The sequence below is a fragment of the Manis javanica genome, chromosome 6 (assembly GCF_040802235.1).
Source record: "Manis javanica isolate MJ-LG chromosome 6, MJ_LKY, whole genome shotgun sequence".
NCBI lineage: Eukaryota > Metazoa > Chordata > Mammalia > Pholidota > Manidae > Manis > Manis javanica.
The window spans coordinates 71,406,657-71,426,633 of NC_133161.1; the positions used below are offsets into that span (position 1 = coordinate 71,406,657).

The 19,977-nt window shown below is 32.6% G+C and overlaps 1 protein-coding gene across 17 annotated transcripts in view; it reads right to left on the bottom strand.

The window, feature by feature from the left end:
• AKAP9 (A-kinase anchoring protein 9) overlaps window positions 1-19,977 on the bottom strand; it is a 209,264-nt gene that overhangs the window by 71,671 nt on the left and 117,616 nt on the right. For 13 of the 17 annotated variants that reach the window (XM_073238857.1, XM_073238864.1, XM_073238863.1 and 10 more), the window contains 5 exons: window positions 19,310-19,542; window positions 3,616-3,778; window positions 2,651-2,863; window positions 1,660-1,698; window positions 20-252 (listed from right to left, as the gene is read on the bottom strand). In XM_073238857.1, coding sequence (XP_073094958.1) covers window positions 20-252; window positions 1,660-1,698; window positions 2,651-2,863; window positions 3,616-3,778; window positions 19,310-19,542 — 881 coding nt within the window. The remainder of the gene's footprint in view (window positions 1-19; window positions 253-1,659; window positions 1,699-2,650; window positions 2,864-3,615; window positions 3,779-19,309; window positions 19,543-19,977) is intronic. The other 4 variants (XM_037019808.2, XM_037019802.2, XM_037019799.2 and 1 more) reach the window with 2 other exon arrangements.

Genomic DNA, 19,977 nt, shown 5'->3' on the forward strand with positions numbered 1-19,977 from the left:
TCAAGTTGAGAATACTTACATCTAAAAATTTTCTCATTTTTTCTAACTGCTTTTCCAGTGCTTGATTTTGTTGTCTCAAATCCATTAGTTCAGCATTTTTTTCTTGTTCCAGCTCTATAAACCTACTGACTTGTTCCTCAACATCTATTTCTAGAGCTTTCACTTGTTTTTGAAGGTCATCACATACTTTTTCAGCTTGACACTGTACTTCTAGTTTTTCCTTCATTAGTTTTTCTGTCTCCTGCAGGAATTCTGTTTATAAATGCAGAAATTACTAAGTGAAAACACAATTAGTGATGTAATGATACTGAAATCACCTATAACTATGCTCAGATTTTACATTTATGAAAAAAAGATGTCTTATTTCAAACACATGTAATAAGAAAACAAGAAAATATCAAAATATCATTTTCCTATGAAAGTAAGCAAACCATAATCAATAAGGTTATACAGAATTAACAAAAAGAATATGTTTTGTTATAGAAAACTACATTTTTATGAAAACACAGCAAATAACCAAAAAAAAAAATCTACTTCAACATATGAAAGAACAAAGTCCAATTATACTCAAGCACAGAAATAACTCACCTCAGGCAAAAATCAATTCATTCCAAACCCATAAAGTCACTTTTATATGCATACATAACACACATGAAGATCAAATACTATAAATCTTTAACAAGGCAAGTAAGATTTACAGAAAAAGAAATATAACTCCAACCAGAACTTTCTGTTCATCTTAACTCCTTATTAGATCTGTATTCTTGAGTTAGTCTTGTATGCTCCCATGTGTGTGTAGCCAGGGAAAAATAACAAGTATGAGAGGCAGTGTGGTATAATGCTTAACAGTAGAGACTGTGGAACAAATCCTAGCTCTGCTGCTTATCTCCTATGTGACACTTAACATTATGTCCTTTAATTTCCTTATATGTTAACTGGGGATAGTCATAGTACTGATCTCTTAAGAGTTTTTGTGGGATCCAGGGAGTTAACATATGTAAAGAACAGTGCCTATAACATGGTAAGCACAATGTGTTAGCTATTATTATTCCTAATATAAATAATACAATAATAAAGTATATGTAACAAAGTAAAACAATCCACTAAAGGAGAAAATGCAAAGAAAAAAACCCTACAGTCTGCATACTAAGTTGTCTGCCACACTGTAGTCAGGACTAGGAAAGTACAGAAAATAGTTTTCCTTTGAAAACAATACTGATTTATACGTTAATATAAGAGTAAATCAACCAGAAAGTTGCTTCACTTCATTAAATGTCATTGATGCTATTGATACCATCATCTTATATACTTCCTGACTTAAAAAGAACATTTTAGCAAGTAGTATAGGCTGTAAGAGTTTAATATATTTGTTAAAGTAAAAATGTTTAATAAACCAACATTTGCTTGAAAAAAACTGAAATGGTCTTAAGTTCTTTGGAAAAATAATAAGATGATGGTCAGTATGAATTTCAGTTGTTAATTTCAAATGTAAGTATTTTTATTGTATGAAAGTTTTTTATTGTTAAAGAGAAAAACTGTAAGTATGAAACAACAGCAAAATTAGAGACATGTTAGTTGTTTGAAAATCCAAGGGGTCACCCAATTTTTGAAGTTACAAATTTATCACCCAAAGATTGCCATGCAATTGTATAAACACACCTGCTCCAGGTGCTGCATCGACTGCAGCATCTACTAGTCCTATAAAAACAGAAGGAAAAAAAAACACAGAACAAAAATACGGCAATTTACATGTCTGTTTCCTAAAATACAGTAATACATACACACACACAAGAATTAGAAGTAACAGTTGAAACCATTTACTATATTATTGGTAACATTTTGAGACGTATCATTAGTTCTTGAATATTTAACATGTATGACACACATACTTTCCACATTAAAAAGTCCAACCCTAAACTCAGGTTAAACAAATTTGAGCACCTACAAACACCTGTGCCATATTACAAAAATCTATGCTGTATTTCTAAGTGGATAAAAAAATAAATTAATAAAACTACACATTTGTGATGCCACCTGCATGTGTAATAAAAAAGTGAGAGGATATGATGAAAAGGATTTAAAGTTCCATCATTACGAAGTTCGACACATTTTTTATGGCTAAATAAACTTTCAAGATGGTACCTAATTTTCTCATTTAAGGAAAGATTAAGGGTATAAATTTATATATTCTTTGAACTCCTACTTAGATTAAACCAGGTGTAAGCCTGCTTCTGACACCACTGACCTTTTCAATCTATTCTCTTGCAGGCCAAATCCGTCCCTATCTGCTCAGTACAACCAGTGCCACATCAGTGGTCTTAGTTATTTAATCTAAATATACATTTTTGCTGTTAAAATAATTAAATCTTGCACAATTTTAAAATTGCCCTGCCTCATTATATTCAGCTTCCTCTTAAGTCAGAGATTTGAAGATAAATGAAGTATTACCTTTTCCTGTGAAAATCTACTAAAGGAAGAGGAAAAAAATCCTGATTCCATATGGCTGGCTAGTAAGACATTTATCAATAAGGTAGGTTTTGTTATAGTTTTTCAATCTCTATATAAAATAAATGAATAATGGATTGAAAAGGGAAAAAAGGCCACCTTGAACTTTTAAGGAATGTTTCACACAAAGTCAAAAAATACATACTCTGTTCAACTGGGCCTGCCTCTGCTTTCATAGCTTCCTTCTGTCTGGACAGTAATTCTCTTTCTTCTTGAATCTGCTGCTGCTCTGCTTCCAATTCTTGTAATCTATTACCTGCACATAACAACTCCTGCTGAAGACGATCTATTATATCAGTCTTTTCCTGAATTTGCCTTTCAAAAAGAGTTTTTTCATCTGCATAGCCATCTATGACACCTATAAGAGAAAGTTAACAGTGAATGGGATTATTAAATATTTCAAAATTTGTAAGATTTATACAAATAAAAGGTACATTGTTAACAAAACTTTAAATCATTTCATTTATTATAAGTCTTGAATGAATTTGCTTATGATAACAGCAAATGATATATTAAATGCAGCCTTTTTCTTGTTAACCATTATGCCTAAATATGAAATTCCTCTAAACTTTCTATTACTTTGCTAGGCTAATGTATCACATTATGTAGGTGTAACTCACTTTATTAAAGAGATATTAATAGACTCCTGGAAAGCTTAATATAAATCAGATGCTTGTAAACTGAATCACATTTTAAATATACTGGAGAAAGTTGATAGTTGAAGTGATTCCAGAAGGCCAACACCCACAACAGCATAGCAGAATATAAACAGCACAGGGCCTTAGAGGCTTAAAGGCTGGCATCACCATTTAATGGTGACCTTGAATGACTTATTAACATCTTTTTGCTTCAATTTCCTCATCTTTAAATTACAAGAGTTGCTTAAGATTAGATGGAAATATGGTAATTCATTTCTGTATTTACTAAAAATTTTAGGGCTTTCTATAATTTTATCAAGTATTTTAATAATTAAAAATATAAGTAGTTTTAAAATTGCTTGAAGGAATTTTGAAGACCAATTACAGCTATTCCAAATCTGACCTGAATCAAAATCTCTATTTTTAGACTTGAAATTTCTCCACCCTCAGTTGCCAATGGCAAGGTGCTCACCCTCAGCCTTACTGAGTTCCACAGCCAACTGTTCTCTGGCCCTGGACTCCTCATGAAGGCGCTCTCGCAATTCTTCTTGGCCCTTCAGGGATTCTGCCACTTCTTGTTTCTGTCTAAATGACTCACGCATCAACTCTGTCTGTGTAACTTTTGCATGTTCCAGCTAAACAAGAAGGAAAAGTATACTGAAGAAGACAATGAGCTGGGAGTGCCCTGTCCTTCCACATTAAAGCTTAAAAAAATATTTTAAAATGAAATAGATACACTGTTGAATTACAGCCATTTACGATTTCTAATGCAGGCTAACATTAAAGGTGGGATAAAACAGTACGTAAGCAGATCGGCTGTGAAGAGATGTATTCTAGTTTTATTGAGCAACAACAAAATAATGCTTATTCTGAAAATAAACCACATTATATCACTAGATCTGTTTTATAACATTTAAAGAGAGATGTAAAGTTAGTAATACATAAGATCCTTTTGTATTTGCTAAAGAATTTTATGTAACTATGTGCTCTATGATAAACTTTCTTTCTTTTATATTTAACATTTATGGATGGTGACTCCTGCTGTAGACCGTGGGGAACTAATATGATTAATACAATGGTACCAATGAGCACAATCAGAGTGGCAAAACAAAATGAAATTACATTCACAACCCACATTTTAACTAAAAGCTTTGTATTCTTATTTGTGAAACACCTATAAGACTCTGTATTATTCAGTTTATATTCAAAACCTTAGAATACAGAGCAATACCCATAAACACAGCCTCCCTAAAATGCTATCATTGGCGCATACTGACTATATTCTTAAACAATTTTTAAGATGACAAATACAGACTCAAGGCTAAAGTTCTCAAAAAACATTGACTGTTGCAGCTGCATGAAATTGCAGAAAAGCACTGTGTCTCCCCCCTTAGTTTTCTGGGCTGACTGCTAGCACCTACTTACCTGTTCTTACCGAAACACCTACATGGGAAAAAACTGAGCTCAAATGTTTCTAGTACTTAGTCCTAGATCATTAACACTATTAGAATTTTTTCTTTAAGTAATGATCATATACATTAATAACAGGCTTATAACAATGATGAAAGAATTTGTAAATTTATTTATGTATAAAGTACTTAGTATGTTAGAAAATTATGACCACCATGTTTTAAGCTTAAAATATGTAATGGTTTCCAATTTACAGTCAGTATCAATAATATATTATAAAACTATGATAATATTTAAGAACATTTTACTCTTATAGATTTCTGCTCTTGAATGTGAGTGGTATTTACCATAGCCTATAGATTTTAGTTACTAAGTTTTTTATGGTCTCTCTAATCAATTTCCAAAATATTCAGTATGCAATTGTTCCTTTGATAGGATGTTTTAAATATCATTCAGCACTTATTACTTGAAAATAGTATCAATACACATGTAACACTCATAATGAAAAATTAAGCAAAGATGTTAAATCACAAAGTATTTCCTAAAAATCTGTGATAATATGTTGTTACCTCAACAGAGATAAAACTATACATATTTTTACTATTGATTGGCAAAAGAGTACTTTCCTTTAAATTTGGGTAAATAATATACATTAATTGTTATAAAGAAACATGACCATAAAGTATGAACTAATTTACACATAACTACTCTCCTGAATTTACAGTGACAGCCTATATTTTAAAAATGCACCAATTGTTTCTACCTGCATATATGTAGTATTTTTCTGTACACATGAAATGGTTGCCTGGTAAATACATGAAATTTCTGAAAGAGCTCAAACTCTAACTAAAAAGGATATGAGGTGGTTTTTCTTCAAATTTACTGTACTGAACAAATACAACTAAATATTTGCAACAAAATAAATACTAGTTTTAGATAAGAAAATTAAGTCTTTGCTTTTACAGTCTACTTCTTAATTAAGGTCTAAAGCAGTCTTAAAGTGTATTTAAATATTTACCACAAAACCAAAAGAAATAACTTGTTTTATAGAATAAAGCTGAAAGAATTGAATACAATAAATCTAGCAAATAAGTTTCATTTATTATAGCAGATGGAACCCATATTTTATTAACGACTCCCTTCAAATGTTCATCTAAATACTTAATACTTAAAAAAAAAAAACCTAGTTCATAATGAGTGATCAAAACCGAAAGTTTTTGTGATGACTGCCCTTGTACTGTTCACCATGTAAGAAACTTATTCACTATCTAAGAATTCATTCACCATGTAAGAACTTGTTCGTTAGGCTTCAGAAGATTGGAGACTGACGAGAATTAGGCTTGAGATGGATTAATGATTGTGCATTAAGCATTGACCCCCCTATACAGAATTTTATTGTTGTTAACAACCATTTGATCAATAAATATGAGAGATGCCCTCTCAAAAAAAAAACCCTTTTATCTAGTAAGGTATGACTTATTCCTAACACTATGTAATCCCTATACCTAATACATAACAATATTAAATATATAAAAATTTCATATTCAATATTTTAAAATAATTTAAGAAAGTGTACAATGTGTATAATTGTTGAATCACTGTTGTACAATTGAAACCAATATAATAGTGTATAGCAACTGTACTTCAATAAAAATATAAAGTGAATAATATCAATATTTCAGAATTCAGAATCACAGATTTTTAGAGTAGGGAGCAAATGACAGCATAGGTAATGGAGCATTATCATTTTTTTGTACTGAGGAAATGTAATCGCTGAGGATTTCTGTGATTGTTTTAGCTCTCAGCTATTCTGGGCAAAGGGAGAAATAGCATTTTGAATAATTTACTCTAAATACCATAAATTGTTTCAAAACAATTGGATATTTTGAAATTTATGTGAGGAACATGACAAAAGATTCTGTTATTTTTGTACTCTTAAATATTACAATGTGATGGAAATCCTTTCTGAGAGGAAAGATGAGATTAAATAGAAAGAACCAGAAATTAAGGGAGACAGAAGTTTGGTCAAAATTTTCTTACCACATATTCTGGGTTTTGTGTATGAAATAGCTTGATCTATACCAGAAATACATTGTATGGGATTATTAATTTTTCCATTTAAAATAATAACTACTTCTGATTATTGCCATTAGAAAAAACTGCATAGAAGCATCAGTAAATATTCTGTAACTTTAATATAAAAGTTTAAGAGGGGAGATAACAAAGCTACTCTGAAAACCATCTGGCTTGTTAATTATTATGTAGTATATTATACTTAAAGCCATGCTGAATAACTTGTAGTGAATCATTTACAACATATTTAAGTGTCAAATAAACATACTAACTATGCTAAATACTTTTCCTTAACAGTGGTTATAAAATTACACAAACAGGTAATCCTCACAAGATCAGTAGGCACATTAAAAATAAGTTCTGTTCTGTAAGAGTTAGCAAGAAAATGAAAATTAGAATCCAGCTTTCCTTTTTCTTTGTCTGGAACTACAGCCAATATACCATATGATTGTAAACATTTCCCAGTTGGCTCAATGACAAATCACTTAGCTGTGTTAGGTATCACAATGCCAATTTCCTCAAATATAATCATTCCATTTTTACTCAGGATTGGCATAATAAACATAAAAAATGCAAGATTCTTAAGGACAAGCAGGATCTTTTTAATTTTTAACAGCTTGTCTGGCATGGGAGAAGTGTATTGTTATCTCATTCTGCTTTCTGCAATTAAAAACATAGCCAAGTTGGGGCTTTCATGGTTATGCCAAATTTAGCCTTTAATGTATCCCGGATCAATGAGTAACAACACACAAAACAGCAAAACAAGACTCTATTCAATTTATCCTTACTGAAAACATTTAAAATTCCTTCCTCATTCTACAGTTTTTAGAAACCAAATGCATAAAAAACTGAAAATATAAACTAGAAGTATAAAAAAACAAAAATTTTATACTTACTGAATAAGGAGGGGTAGGCAGTGAAATTTTAGAAATAAGCTTTAATATGTGCCCATTTCTTTTATGAATAAAATGAAAAATAGATGTATTAATAATTATTGAGTTATTTTCATCCAAATGTTCACATAGAGGAAAAGGGTGTGGTAAAGGCACACGAGATTCAACCTCATAAATGTCTTCATCTTGTTCTTCCAACCATGAACCACAGAGTTTGACAGTTGCCAAATAGGTCCCATAAGAATCCATTCTAGAAAATACAGCTGCCAATCTTCCTCAATTGCTTTATCAGTTTTCCACTACATTAAAAAGTTCTTTTTAGTTTATCAAGATATACCATAGCAGTATGAAAATTTCTTTTCAGCACCATCAAAAAACATTATAAATCAATTCATACAACTGAACAAAAGAAAAAACTCACAACTCTAAAAACACTAGATCATCAGTTTCCATTATAAAAACAGAACAAAAATAAAAGCAAGCAAACAACTTTTTAACTAGAATAATTAACTAAATCCTTAAAGAATAGAAGAATGAAAATATAAATATCTAATTGGCTAAGCAATTAAAACTGCTTTCAGTATCAAACATGTCTGGAAATAAGTAAGCCTTCCAAGTCGAATCTGGCAGGGAAGGTCAAGTTGTAAATCTCCATAGTAGCAGACTTGAGAAATGTAGTTGAAATATATTTCCCTTGTTCTTGCTGCTTCACTCAATTCAAAGTAAAAGCTGTTCTGAACAGAGCTATTCAAATAGCCTCTCATGCTGAGCCAAATGATTCTAGTCAGTGTACCCTGAGGAAAAGGTCAGAACAGAGGGTGTGGTTTAATGTCTACCTGTAGGTACACTGACAGGTGGAATGCGAACTAATACGCCCACAAAGAAGCCTGCCTAACAGGCCAAGTGCCATGTCAGAGCTTTGAAAAGAGTAGGCAGACAATTTATAATGCTCCTAAGATAAGACAGTGTTTTTCCATCCCATTAAAAAATTGTTTTAATTTAAAGATGTGAAAAAAAGGAGGTTTGAGTCCATATGACTCATTAGAGTTCTTTAAGTATATTAAATAACCATAATTACTTCTGGGAAATTGTAAGTTAGTACTTCCTTTTGCTATTTCCTTAGAAACACTATCTTTTGAGCAGTTGCTAGAACTAAATATAGGTAGTTCAGTTATAACCTATTTCCACATTGAATTGTTTAAAAAGTACATGTTAAGGGAGGAAAAAACTCTTTTTTAAATGACACATTGTATATCATAGCTGGTAATTCTACCACTCTATGAACTCTGACGAAAACACAAATTGCATATAGAAACCTTGGCTATCATGAACCAGACACTCAAGATTTTAAAAGAAGAACAAGTTTTTATTATTAAAAGATCCTCAATAGGGAAAGTTGTTTTAAATAAGTGAAAAAGCATTATTTGTGGTGTCTATATCCAGTAACTAAATATCCTAAACCCACAAAATGTTTATCTACTATGGAAAAATCCATGCTAAAATACTGAACTACCAAGCAGGTAATGTTGACAAAAATCCATTTTATAGTCCTTTTACTACACAAAATTGTTTAGAGAAACCATACTCAAATCTTTACAGCTAATAATTAGGGCAAAGAAAATGAGATTTTCTATAGAAATCCCAGAATCTATAGCCAGATGGTTTGGGCAAGGGGAAGGGGAGCTGTCTGTTCTGGACTAAGCAAGACAAAATTCTGTTTTTTATGGTTTCTTATATGAACCCTCCAGTTAGTCTGTGAAGATGTCAACATCTGTACAAGACAGAGCCCTAACCTTACCAATGGTGCAGCTAAATCTGACTTTAATGGGGCTTCAGCAGATGCAAAATCACTAATATCCTAGCTGCTTATGAATTGGTGGGACCCATGTTTAGCATATCATATACTTCTTAAAATACCCTTTCCCAGCTCTCTCTGAAACATAGTTTATTTTGATAATCTGATGTCTTATTTCTCTTACCTGAAGCAAACACAAAACCCTGAAAGTTAGAAGTACCCCTTTATAAATGGTAACATTTAGGTCAGGGTAAGAACTAATTACAAAGAAAAGAGAAAAAAACTAGGAAGAATAAAAATTCCAAAAAGCAGTAAATTAAGATGATTTTGAATGGTGCAAATAGCCCTTATAACAACAGCATATCAACTGATGGCATATTATATTATTTCATGTCCAGGAAGGTGCCCCTGAATTAAAATAATTCAAATTATGGTCTATTTCTTCCATTTTTGAAAGCATGTAAAACTTGTTTCCACTCAGGGAAAACTAAAGTCTTTAAGTGAGGTTTATCACCTTTTAGCTAGGAACATAAGTCAAGGTTAAAAAACTAACCACAAAGAAAATAAGAATAAAATTAAGGACTAAAAGAGTAAATGTGCTTATGGTAGGAGCAAATAGCTCACCCAACAACAGTATATTACTGATGGGATATTAATTGATACTCAGATTAACTCTCCATTAGAATAATACAAATTACTTTTTTTTAATTTTAGAAAGCACAAAACTTTCTACAATTAGAAGCAATTAAAATGGAATTACTTTGATTTTTAGGAAGATACCCTTTTATTTTCCAGACCAGCTCATTATCACCAGGTTTCAGATCATCAAGATTTTAATGTATATTTGAAGGCTATTAATTTGAGTTGTGTTTCCCAAACTAGGTACTTTTACTGTAATTATACAATATCAAGCTACTTAACCTTTTTTCCCCAAAATATTTCCCTCAAATCGTAAAATACTTCTGTTGCTCTCTTCTGGATTTTGATTTGTTTTTGTTTAGTTACATCTCTTATTTCACAGAGGGACTGAATCCTGGATACAATGTGCTGACAGAGTCCTGACCAATGCTTATAAGCAGCACACTGGGGGCAACACCTCATGGCCAAATACACTGCAACACTTTAATTACACTTATGTTTAAAACACAAAAATGACAAAACAAAATCTTAACTTGTACTACTGTTTCATCCTCTCAATAAAAAATCTCCTTTTTGGGGGAAAATACAGAAAATGTAGCTTAGGTTCCATTATTCTCCAAAATGATAAATGCATGAGAGCTGCCTATAATAAAAATCATCCTGTGGGAGTAAAATTATTCTTTAATTTCTTCCAAGGCCTACAGGAGTATCTTGGTAAATAATATCCTGTGGCTCCCAACAGTACGTCTGGATTCCAGAAAACTTTAATTGCTGAAAGACTTTTCCTACAGAACAGACTGATTTCTTTTTTTACTTGATCCAAGAATCAAGAACTGCAATCATACTCTCAAGGACAACTTTTCTGAAGAATCACATACTGACTACAAAATAAAGATTATTTTAAAAAGATTACCTCTCTAACAGCTTGAGGATAGTCTCTAAGCACCTTTCCCCAATCAACAGGAAACTGCAACAAGTTGAATAGAACTTTGATTTTAGGGTAGCCTGCCTGGGTAAAATAGTAGTATCTATAATAATAAATGTATTATTATATGGATTTGAACATATCATTGGACAAATCATCTGTCAAATCAAAGACATGAAGATACTTCTATAATAGATACTATGAAATCATCCTATTGGACAGATACCCTGATACTTAGTAATGAAAATGCTCACTAGCTCTTTTATTAAAGCAGGATGTACCTATGGAACCTAAAGCAGTACAAAACCTTAAAATTTATAAGGCTTATGCACATGTCTTCTATTAAAACTGCATAAAATTTGAAACCACACTATTAAAATAGACAGAGAGAGAGAGAGAGAAGAAAGAGAAAAAGAAAAAAACCTTGAATATTTCACAATATTTACTTAGACTATGGGGCCTTTCCAATGTAACTCTTCCCTAACACCAAACAAAAGCCCACAATCACCTGCAAGAATGTCTCTCTTTAATCATAACGGAGGCAAGGTCTCTCTGATCCAAAGACCACACCTTCCACCTCTATTCTGGATTCACCTACCCCAAAGACCTGACTCCACAAAGCCCATCCCCTGTGAACTGCACCTTCAACTTCTCCATTGCTACTCAATAGAAACTATCCAACTTTTAAAAAAACACCTTCCCCTTCTCAGTTTTCTCAGCTAGGTGTCATGAAATTGCTGTCTCTATTTCTTCAACTTGCTGAACCTTTAATTCCTCCTCTACCAACTCCATGAAACTGTTCCAAAGGTCACTGATGACACCCATACTGAAACAGCCAATGGACACTACATGCTCAGCATCCATGACATCTCCAGGATATCTGAAATTTCTGGAAAGTCACTCCTCATCTGGCTTTTGTGACACTATTCTCTTGATTTTCCTCCTCTCATTCTCAATCTCTTTTGTAGACTTACCTAACCTTTATTCTCTTTTAAATGTCAGCATTCTACCAGCACAAAAAATTAGCTCTGTACACTCTGCAACCATGACTTCAACTGTCTTCCAGTCTAGTTCACCCCAAGCTCTATACTCTAGTGAGTATCTTTACTTGGTGCCTCCTCTATGCATTTCAAAGTCAGATGGCCTAAAACTGGATTCACTGCTCCTATCTTTTACACCCCTTATCTCAGTTAATGAAAGACACCAACAACTTGGTCAGTCAAGGATTCATGCCTGGTTTCTTCCCCTCTTCCTTATCTCCCACATCTAATCAGCCATACCAACTTCTATCAGATTCAAACTCCTCAAAATTTAAAATCATTTCCTTCCTGCCTTAACTTCAACTCCATCACTTTTTACTTGGAATATTCTGAGTCTACTGCTTCTCTACATTCAGCAGCTCTCCCCACCATCTTCTTGCCCATCTACCCATACACTGCTGCCTGAGGAACTTCCCTGTATCACAAATTTGACAATATTTTCTCACAAAAATTATTTCAATGACTCCCCACATCTTCCAATAAAAAGTTAAAACTCTGTGACTTACTCAAGGAACTTTGACATTTACCTACTGCCTATCTCTACTCTCAACTTTTATCAGTTTCCCACATTCCACCCTGAATGTTTATAAACTATTCACTGCTTTCACACATATCACACTGTTCTACACCGATACGCTACGCCTTTGCCACAAATTTTCTTTCTGACCTATCTACTTATAGTTTCTATTTGTCTTTTGTCTTTACTTTTTTCCTCTCATTTTCTCTTGAATTACTCTTTCATCTCCATTATTCCACTATAATTGCTCTTGTAAGTTTGCCAATGGCCCTCCAGATTTCAAACTCCATTCCTCTGACTGCAACTTACATGACCAGGTAATCAACAGTGATTCACTCCTTTCATTTTCAAAGGGCAGAAAAGGTACCAGTTAAAGAGCATGGACTCTGAAGCCAGATTGCCTGGGTTCAAATTCTAACTCTACCACCTAACTTGCAAGCTGGGCAAGTAACTTCTCTAACTGGGTTCTATGTTTCTGCCCTGGATCACACACCTCCCCAGTCTATTTTTAACAAGTCAGTCAAAGTGATTCTTTTGAAATATTTAGATAAGTTACTCAAAAATCTCTAATGACTTTCAAAGCTGGAAAATATATGTCCTCTAAACAGTAAACAGATAAGGAAATTATAGTACATCCATATAATGGAATACTCCTCAGCTATAAAAAGGAACAAACTACTAATACACATAACAACACAGATGAATCATACATGCACTTTGTTAATAAGACAGTGAGGCCAGACCCAAAGAAAACATAATGTATTATTTCATTTATGACACACTGGAAAAGGCAAAACTATATGGATGGAAAGCAACCAGTGGATGCCAAGGGCAGGAGGTAGAAAAGATTATGTAAGAGCAGCACCAGGGAACTGGGGGGGTGAAGGAACTATTCTGTATCACTTTCCAATGTAACTCTTCCCTAACACCAAACAAAAGCCCACTATCACCTGCAAGAATGTCTCTCTTTAATCGTACTGGAGGCAAGGTCTCCATTTGTGGTAGCAGATACAGAACTATGCCTCTATCACAGTTGAAAGAACTGTTCATACAGTGAAATTTACCCTAGGCAAAATTAAAAAAACAGAATGTGGGAGAACCAAAAATGAAGTAAGAACTGTAACAAATGACTCTAACTATAATAAAAATGAATTTAAAAATCACAGGAGATGGGAAGAAAAGAGTTACCCTAAGATACTTTGAAAGCAGTATTCTGACTGTATATGATAAGGCTAAAGACAAAAAGTGCTATATATAAACATATATAAACACTGTACTCTATAGTAAATTTGTTTTTCACAGGGATATAGGTCAGCAATTGTGAAATTATGGGTATATAAGGATATGAAATTCGTTTATAGGTGTATATGGATGAACAAATTAAATAAAAATGATGTAGATAATGAGAGCTCAAAGTTACAAAAGAAAGGGGGAAATGTAGAATGAATGCTGTGGTACTGGATTAGAATTGGAGGTAATGTATGAGTTTATGTTTTTACTATATATAGAGATAGATTCAGAAATAAATACAGATGCAGGGTTAATATACTACAAATACTTTCAAACTGTTTGCTTAAAGGACCTAGAAGTCATGACACCCTAGTAACAATGAGCACATCTAGTACCCAGATCTTAGCTTCTAAATGTCATTCTCCAATAAAAAGAAATTAAATTCCTTGGAGAAGTGATTGATTCTAGAGCCAGGGCAGGAAAAATACAAGATGTGCCTGGAGCCTCGGATAGTGCTCACTCTGAATGGCACCCAAGCCAACCTGAGAGAATTCTCAATGCCAAAGCTGGAATAAAACAAGGTATTCTATCACTAGATTATAATCCATTGGGGAAACAAAAGTCAGCCATTAGTTCATATGGATCCTCATTAATTAAATATAACTAATTTATATTTATGAAGAAACAGCACTTATGGAAAAATCAGCCATTAGTTAATATGGATCCTCATAATATAACTAATTTATATTATGAAGAAACAGCACTTATGGAAAAATCCCAATTAATAAAGGACAGAAGGAGGAAAACAGAAAATCATTACAATACCACAGTAATTATTGGGCATGCAAGATCTACTGATGGATGCTAAAATTGGTGGGTGAAAGTTTAAGGAGAAACAAGGTATTTGCATAGTCTCAAAGTATTTTTCCCAATATAAAACGTATCAGATACCACAAGAAAATTAAGATTAACACCAGTAATAAGACATATTGACATCATGTGCCCTCTGATATGATACACAGACCAAAGGGCACATGAGTGTATTCTTACAAAGGTATTCTTATAAAAAATGAGTTAAGTTTCATGTAATTATGACAGAATTTCAGACAAATCCAAATTGAGGGACATTCTACAAAATAACTGGCCAGTCCTTTTCAAGTGTCACGGTCATGAAAAGTGACAGACTCAGAAACTGTCAGGGACTGGAGAAGATGAAGAAAACAAGATAGTTAAATGCAGTGGGGAATCTTGGAACAGATGCTAAAAAAGGCAAATTAGTGGAGAAAATGCTAAAATCCAAGTGATTTGTAGTTTAAGTGCTGTATCTACCAGTGTTGTACCAGTTTTAATTTCTAACTTTTGATAATTATAGTATGATTATGCAAGATGTTAACATTAGGGTAAGTTGAGTTGGAGATACATGGAAACTCACTATATTGTTTTTGTAACTTTTCCATGTCTAAAATTATTTCAAAATAGAAAGTTAAAAAACTGTACCCAGTGATTCCACATCTCATAAAAAACTAAATCACAAGATCCATATGATCTGTTTCCCAGGTATTGCTGTGACCTCATCTCCCACACTTTCTCCACTCTCCTTGTTGATTCCACATCTTATAAAAAATTAAATCACAAGATCCATATGATCTGTTTCCCAGGTATCGCTGTGACCTCATCTCTCATACTTTCTCCACTCTCCTTGATCTAATCACATTAGCAGCCACACAAAAAGCAAGCCCACAACCACCTCATGGCCATAGTACTTGCTAGTCCTCTGCCTGAAACATTTTTCTCTATGAATATTAGGGAAGTATAAGTAGAGTCTGTCTCCTATATTTCCTTAAGGAATATACTTGAATAGCACTTTATCAGAAAGTGATATCCAATTTTCCTATATAAAATGTCCCCTTTCCCATCATGCTTTATCTCCCCCTATTTTATTTTTCTTTACAGCAGGTATCGCCACATAAATACTAAATATTGATTATTGTTGGTTTCCACAATTAAACTGTAAGCTCTGTGAGAGCAGGGACTTTGCCCATTTTGTTCAATGCAGTACCTCCAGTATATAGAATACAATTGTTATACAGTAGGTGCTTAATAAATTTGATGAATGAATGACTCACCTCAAGCATGAAATCCTCCAATAAGCTTTACTCAGACCCACCCTATCTCAAACTGCCAGCTACAACTCTCTTTTTTTTGTCTCAGAGTATGCTGTGTAGAGCTATTTACCTGAATTTCTCTTTGACTGCAAACACAATGATATTCTCAGCTCTGTGTTAGCTTTTTTCATAACAAGTGAAAAACATCAAGGTAAAAGAGAAATATTACATTATGAAGAACCAAATAATGACACATTAAAAAGGAAAATGGAATACCAATTATTTCACAAAGTTGATTACATATTATTTTCCATCAATCTAACCAACCATTAAAATATTCATCAGGTTCAAAGTAATTTTAGTTATTAATGAGTATATTCTGAAGAAATCAATGGCTTTAAACATCTATGCATGGAAGAGTAGTACTGAACTAAATTTAATTTAAAAGAAAGTTTTGAGTAACTACTATTCTCCTTGCTTAAAAATAATTATTCACCTAAGAAATGTGTGATTTTTATACCAAATGTATACAATCTATAACAATTATTTCAACCTTTTATATAATGGATATTAGTAGAACACTTTAATAGTTCACACTTTTCAGCTACAATAATGTGAATATTATACTAACAATCTCTAGATCACTGGTTCTCAAACTTTAGTTTGTACCAGAATCACCTAAAGAACTGATTAAAACACAGGTTGCTTGACTCCATCTTTCCATAGGTCTGAGAAATTACATTAGAACAAATCCTCAGTGATGCTATGTTGCTGGTGTAGAGACTGCATTTTATGAGCTACTTACTGCTCTAGGCAAAGTTTCTGTGATCTGTTCAGTAATACTTAAACTAAACCAACAGAGTAAAACCTAAATAGCATACTGCTGCATTAACATTTCACAAATTGAGATAATCTGGAAAATGCCATCGTCAGGTTCTTAGTATGCCTTACTACCTAGTCACAGAAGTGGATGTGAACAGCTATGATCTTGGCCTAGGAACTAGACTGAGTGTTTCACGTGAATCCCACACATTTGCCTGTTGACAATATTAATGGCTTATGGGGGAAGTTTCCTTTTAGTAGCCTACTGGAACATGTCAAACCACTGATCATTTCTAATTTATCTACCATTTACTATGCTGTTTGTCACAAGACAAACAGTATACTATATTAACTATACTACACTATACTATACTATACTATACTATACTAACTATACTATATTTACAGTCATATCAGGTAGTAGCAACAGTATTAACAGTGCTCAAGAACCAGGTCAAAAGTATTTAATATTAGTTGAGAAGGAAAAGCATTACCAGTTGTTTTCCTGGTAGAGAATACAAATCATAAATATTAAATATTAATGAGGTAAAAAAAAAAGCAGGATCATATAGAAATTGAGTATAGAATCATCTATAAAATGCAACTTCCATACAGTAAAAGGGTTAATTATAATACATATGCTTTCAAGCTTTATGCATATGCACAGTAAGAGAAAGCCAGTCCAAAGTTAAAGACTTTAATAGTAAATCTTAAAATATGCATTTTCTTAGAGTAACTATAGAATTTCACATTATGCAACATTCACAATTCCACTGTTTGAGCTTAAGTTAAACTCTACTGAGCCCGAGACTAAAGAAAAATACAGTAAACATTAAATGTATTTGATCCAAGAGTGTAATTTAATGTCTTGTTAAATTAATAACAGAAATGAAGCTGGTTTTTATTGCTGTCATTCCCTTACTGGCACTTAAGGTGTTGACAATGAAAAATAATAATTCCTTGTAGCTTTAGTGAAAGATGGGACCACTACCATTGTATGAGCAGTCATCCTTTCTATTAGTAAATACACAAAGATTTGAGTTTTCAGGGAATACTACACTTCTTTAGTTGTCTGTGATACTCAAGGAAATTCCTGAGTTACTGAAGCAAAAGCTTTTCAATCATTCTGTACTTGCTGTGAAAGAAAGCTTTAGAAATATAAGAATTGCCTGAAGATAGTAATTTCTTCTGTTATGTAATTCTGTATCACATTATGTATTCAGAATTTATTTATGGAAACATTTTTGAGACTTACTTAACTGCATATGTATACCTTAGTCTGCCAGTCAATCAAGGTCAATCCAGAAGTGTAAGAATAGATATATTATGATATACTCCCTTGGTCAATTAGTGAATTCTCACTCCAATGTGTGGTCACTTCAAGATTCTTTTGCTCTTAAAGTCCATACTTTGTTACAAAAGATAATTTAGACCACCTCCCAACAACGAATGAACCTGGAGAAAACTCTGATTAAGTGCCATCTCTGAGGCCTATTCTGAGGACAAATATTTAGCTGGAAACATATGTTGTTTTGCTTATGCCTTGCTTGTTAAATGCCAAGAGCAAATTATAAAAGGATTATGGGTTGATTATTAAAAAGTTAATCAAATAGTAGGTGATTAACAAATTATTTCAAGGGTCACTAACCAAGAAATGACTCAAGAAATGCTCTATAATCATTAACTTTACCTAAAAGTAAATGAATCTGGCTTAAAACACAAAATACAGGGCAGTATTTATCAAATTTGCCACAATTCAATAGTCTTTGCTACTGCAGAAACATACCATAGAGATTAATTTCTCAGAGAAAAAAAGTAGCAGCAAGGGAAGCAGACATCAGAAATAACAAGACACCAAAGACACTTTCAATTTCTCAACTTATTTGAAATACACATAGATCTAGGATACTCTGCATAAGGATATCAATGAACATATTAATAACACTGGCCCTGTAGCTGATGACAATGACACTCATTTGATTAATGTGAAAGCTATGATTCTACAGTTGTTCTGAATGAAGCATTTTTTAAAATAAGTGAATTTTCTTCATTTTAAAGCAGCAAATAATTTTTAAAATTCTGCACAGTAACTTGAGACAATTACCATGCACTGTATAAAAACTTTATAGACAGAAAAAAATTACAATTTAAGTTATAAATACAATGGTTATATCTCTAAGATTTCCCTAAAAATAGTACTTTAATGTAGAAACTATCTCTCACTTTAATTTCCTACCAAGAGATAGTTATTAGTAAAGTAGGATCATCTATTCATGTCTGTAAAAAGTATGTAAAAGTCATATAAAGAATTACAGGTTTGATTTGTTATAATAGTCTGTTATGATAATACTACAAAGTATGGTTTGTTTTAGAGATTAGAGATTCCTGATACTACTCCTTCAAATTAGGAGTATGTATTATAATAGAATATTTCATACAATGATGAAGCTAAATCTTTTTTGGTATCAAAAAAAAGCAATGCATACAAGTCTAGGAAATCTAAAATTAAAACAACTATGAATTTTAGAATTTGAAGAGTTCAGCAGCATGTTACATTAACCCTTACCACCTGAAAAGATGACTACTGGTTGGCATAAAACAACCACTTACTAAATGGGAACCTAACAAAACTTCTGCAAGACAGTAGAGAAACACTTCCTGGCTTAAAAGAAATCCTACTTCAAATTCAATACATATTAGCAACATAAGGAGGTTACCTGACTACTAGTTTCACTTATGGCTTCTAGGAGTTTTTCAACTGCTGCTTGTAGTCGACAGCTAATATTCAGCATAAATTCTTCATTTTCAGGGTCTATTTCAGTTCCAGCAAAACCACTCCTTATGAGCCGTTTTGACAAATCTGTTCCTTCCTCAGGTACTTTTGGCCACATGCTACTATCATTTCTTGGCATGTCACTTCCAGAATAAGAGGGTATAGACTCATCTGTAACTAGAATAACAATATTTTAAAGCATAAATCAATTATAGTACATAATTACAGTAAGAAAAAAGGTTACAAATAAAATCAATTTAAAACTTAAAATCACTAGAACTACAAAGTCTTTTAGTAACAACACTGCTACAAAACATGTAGGCAAATACTGAATGTAATATTATTTGCTAACCAAGCAGGTATAGATTGAGAAGGCTAATTCCATGCTAATAGGGTTTTGCAGAAATTAATACTTGGGTTATTTAGTATTTTTTCTTTGATAAAAACCTTTAAAACACCTTCAATAGATATTTACTAAGTGCCCACCACATAGGGTCTACTAAATACTGAGAACACATAGGTGGCAAGATCTGGTTCCTATCCTCAAAGACTTTACATACAATGTTAATGAGAAAACAAATACATACAGAATGACATGAAGAGAAACATTGT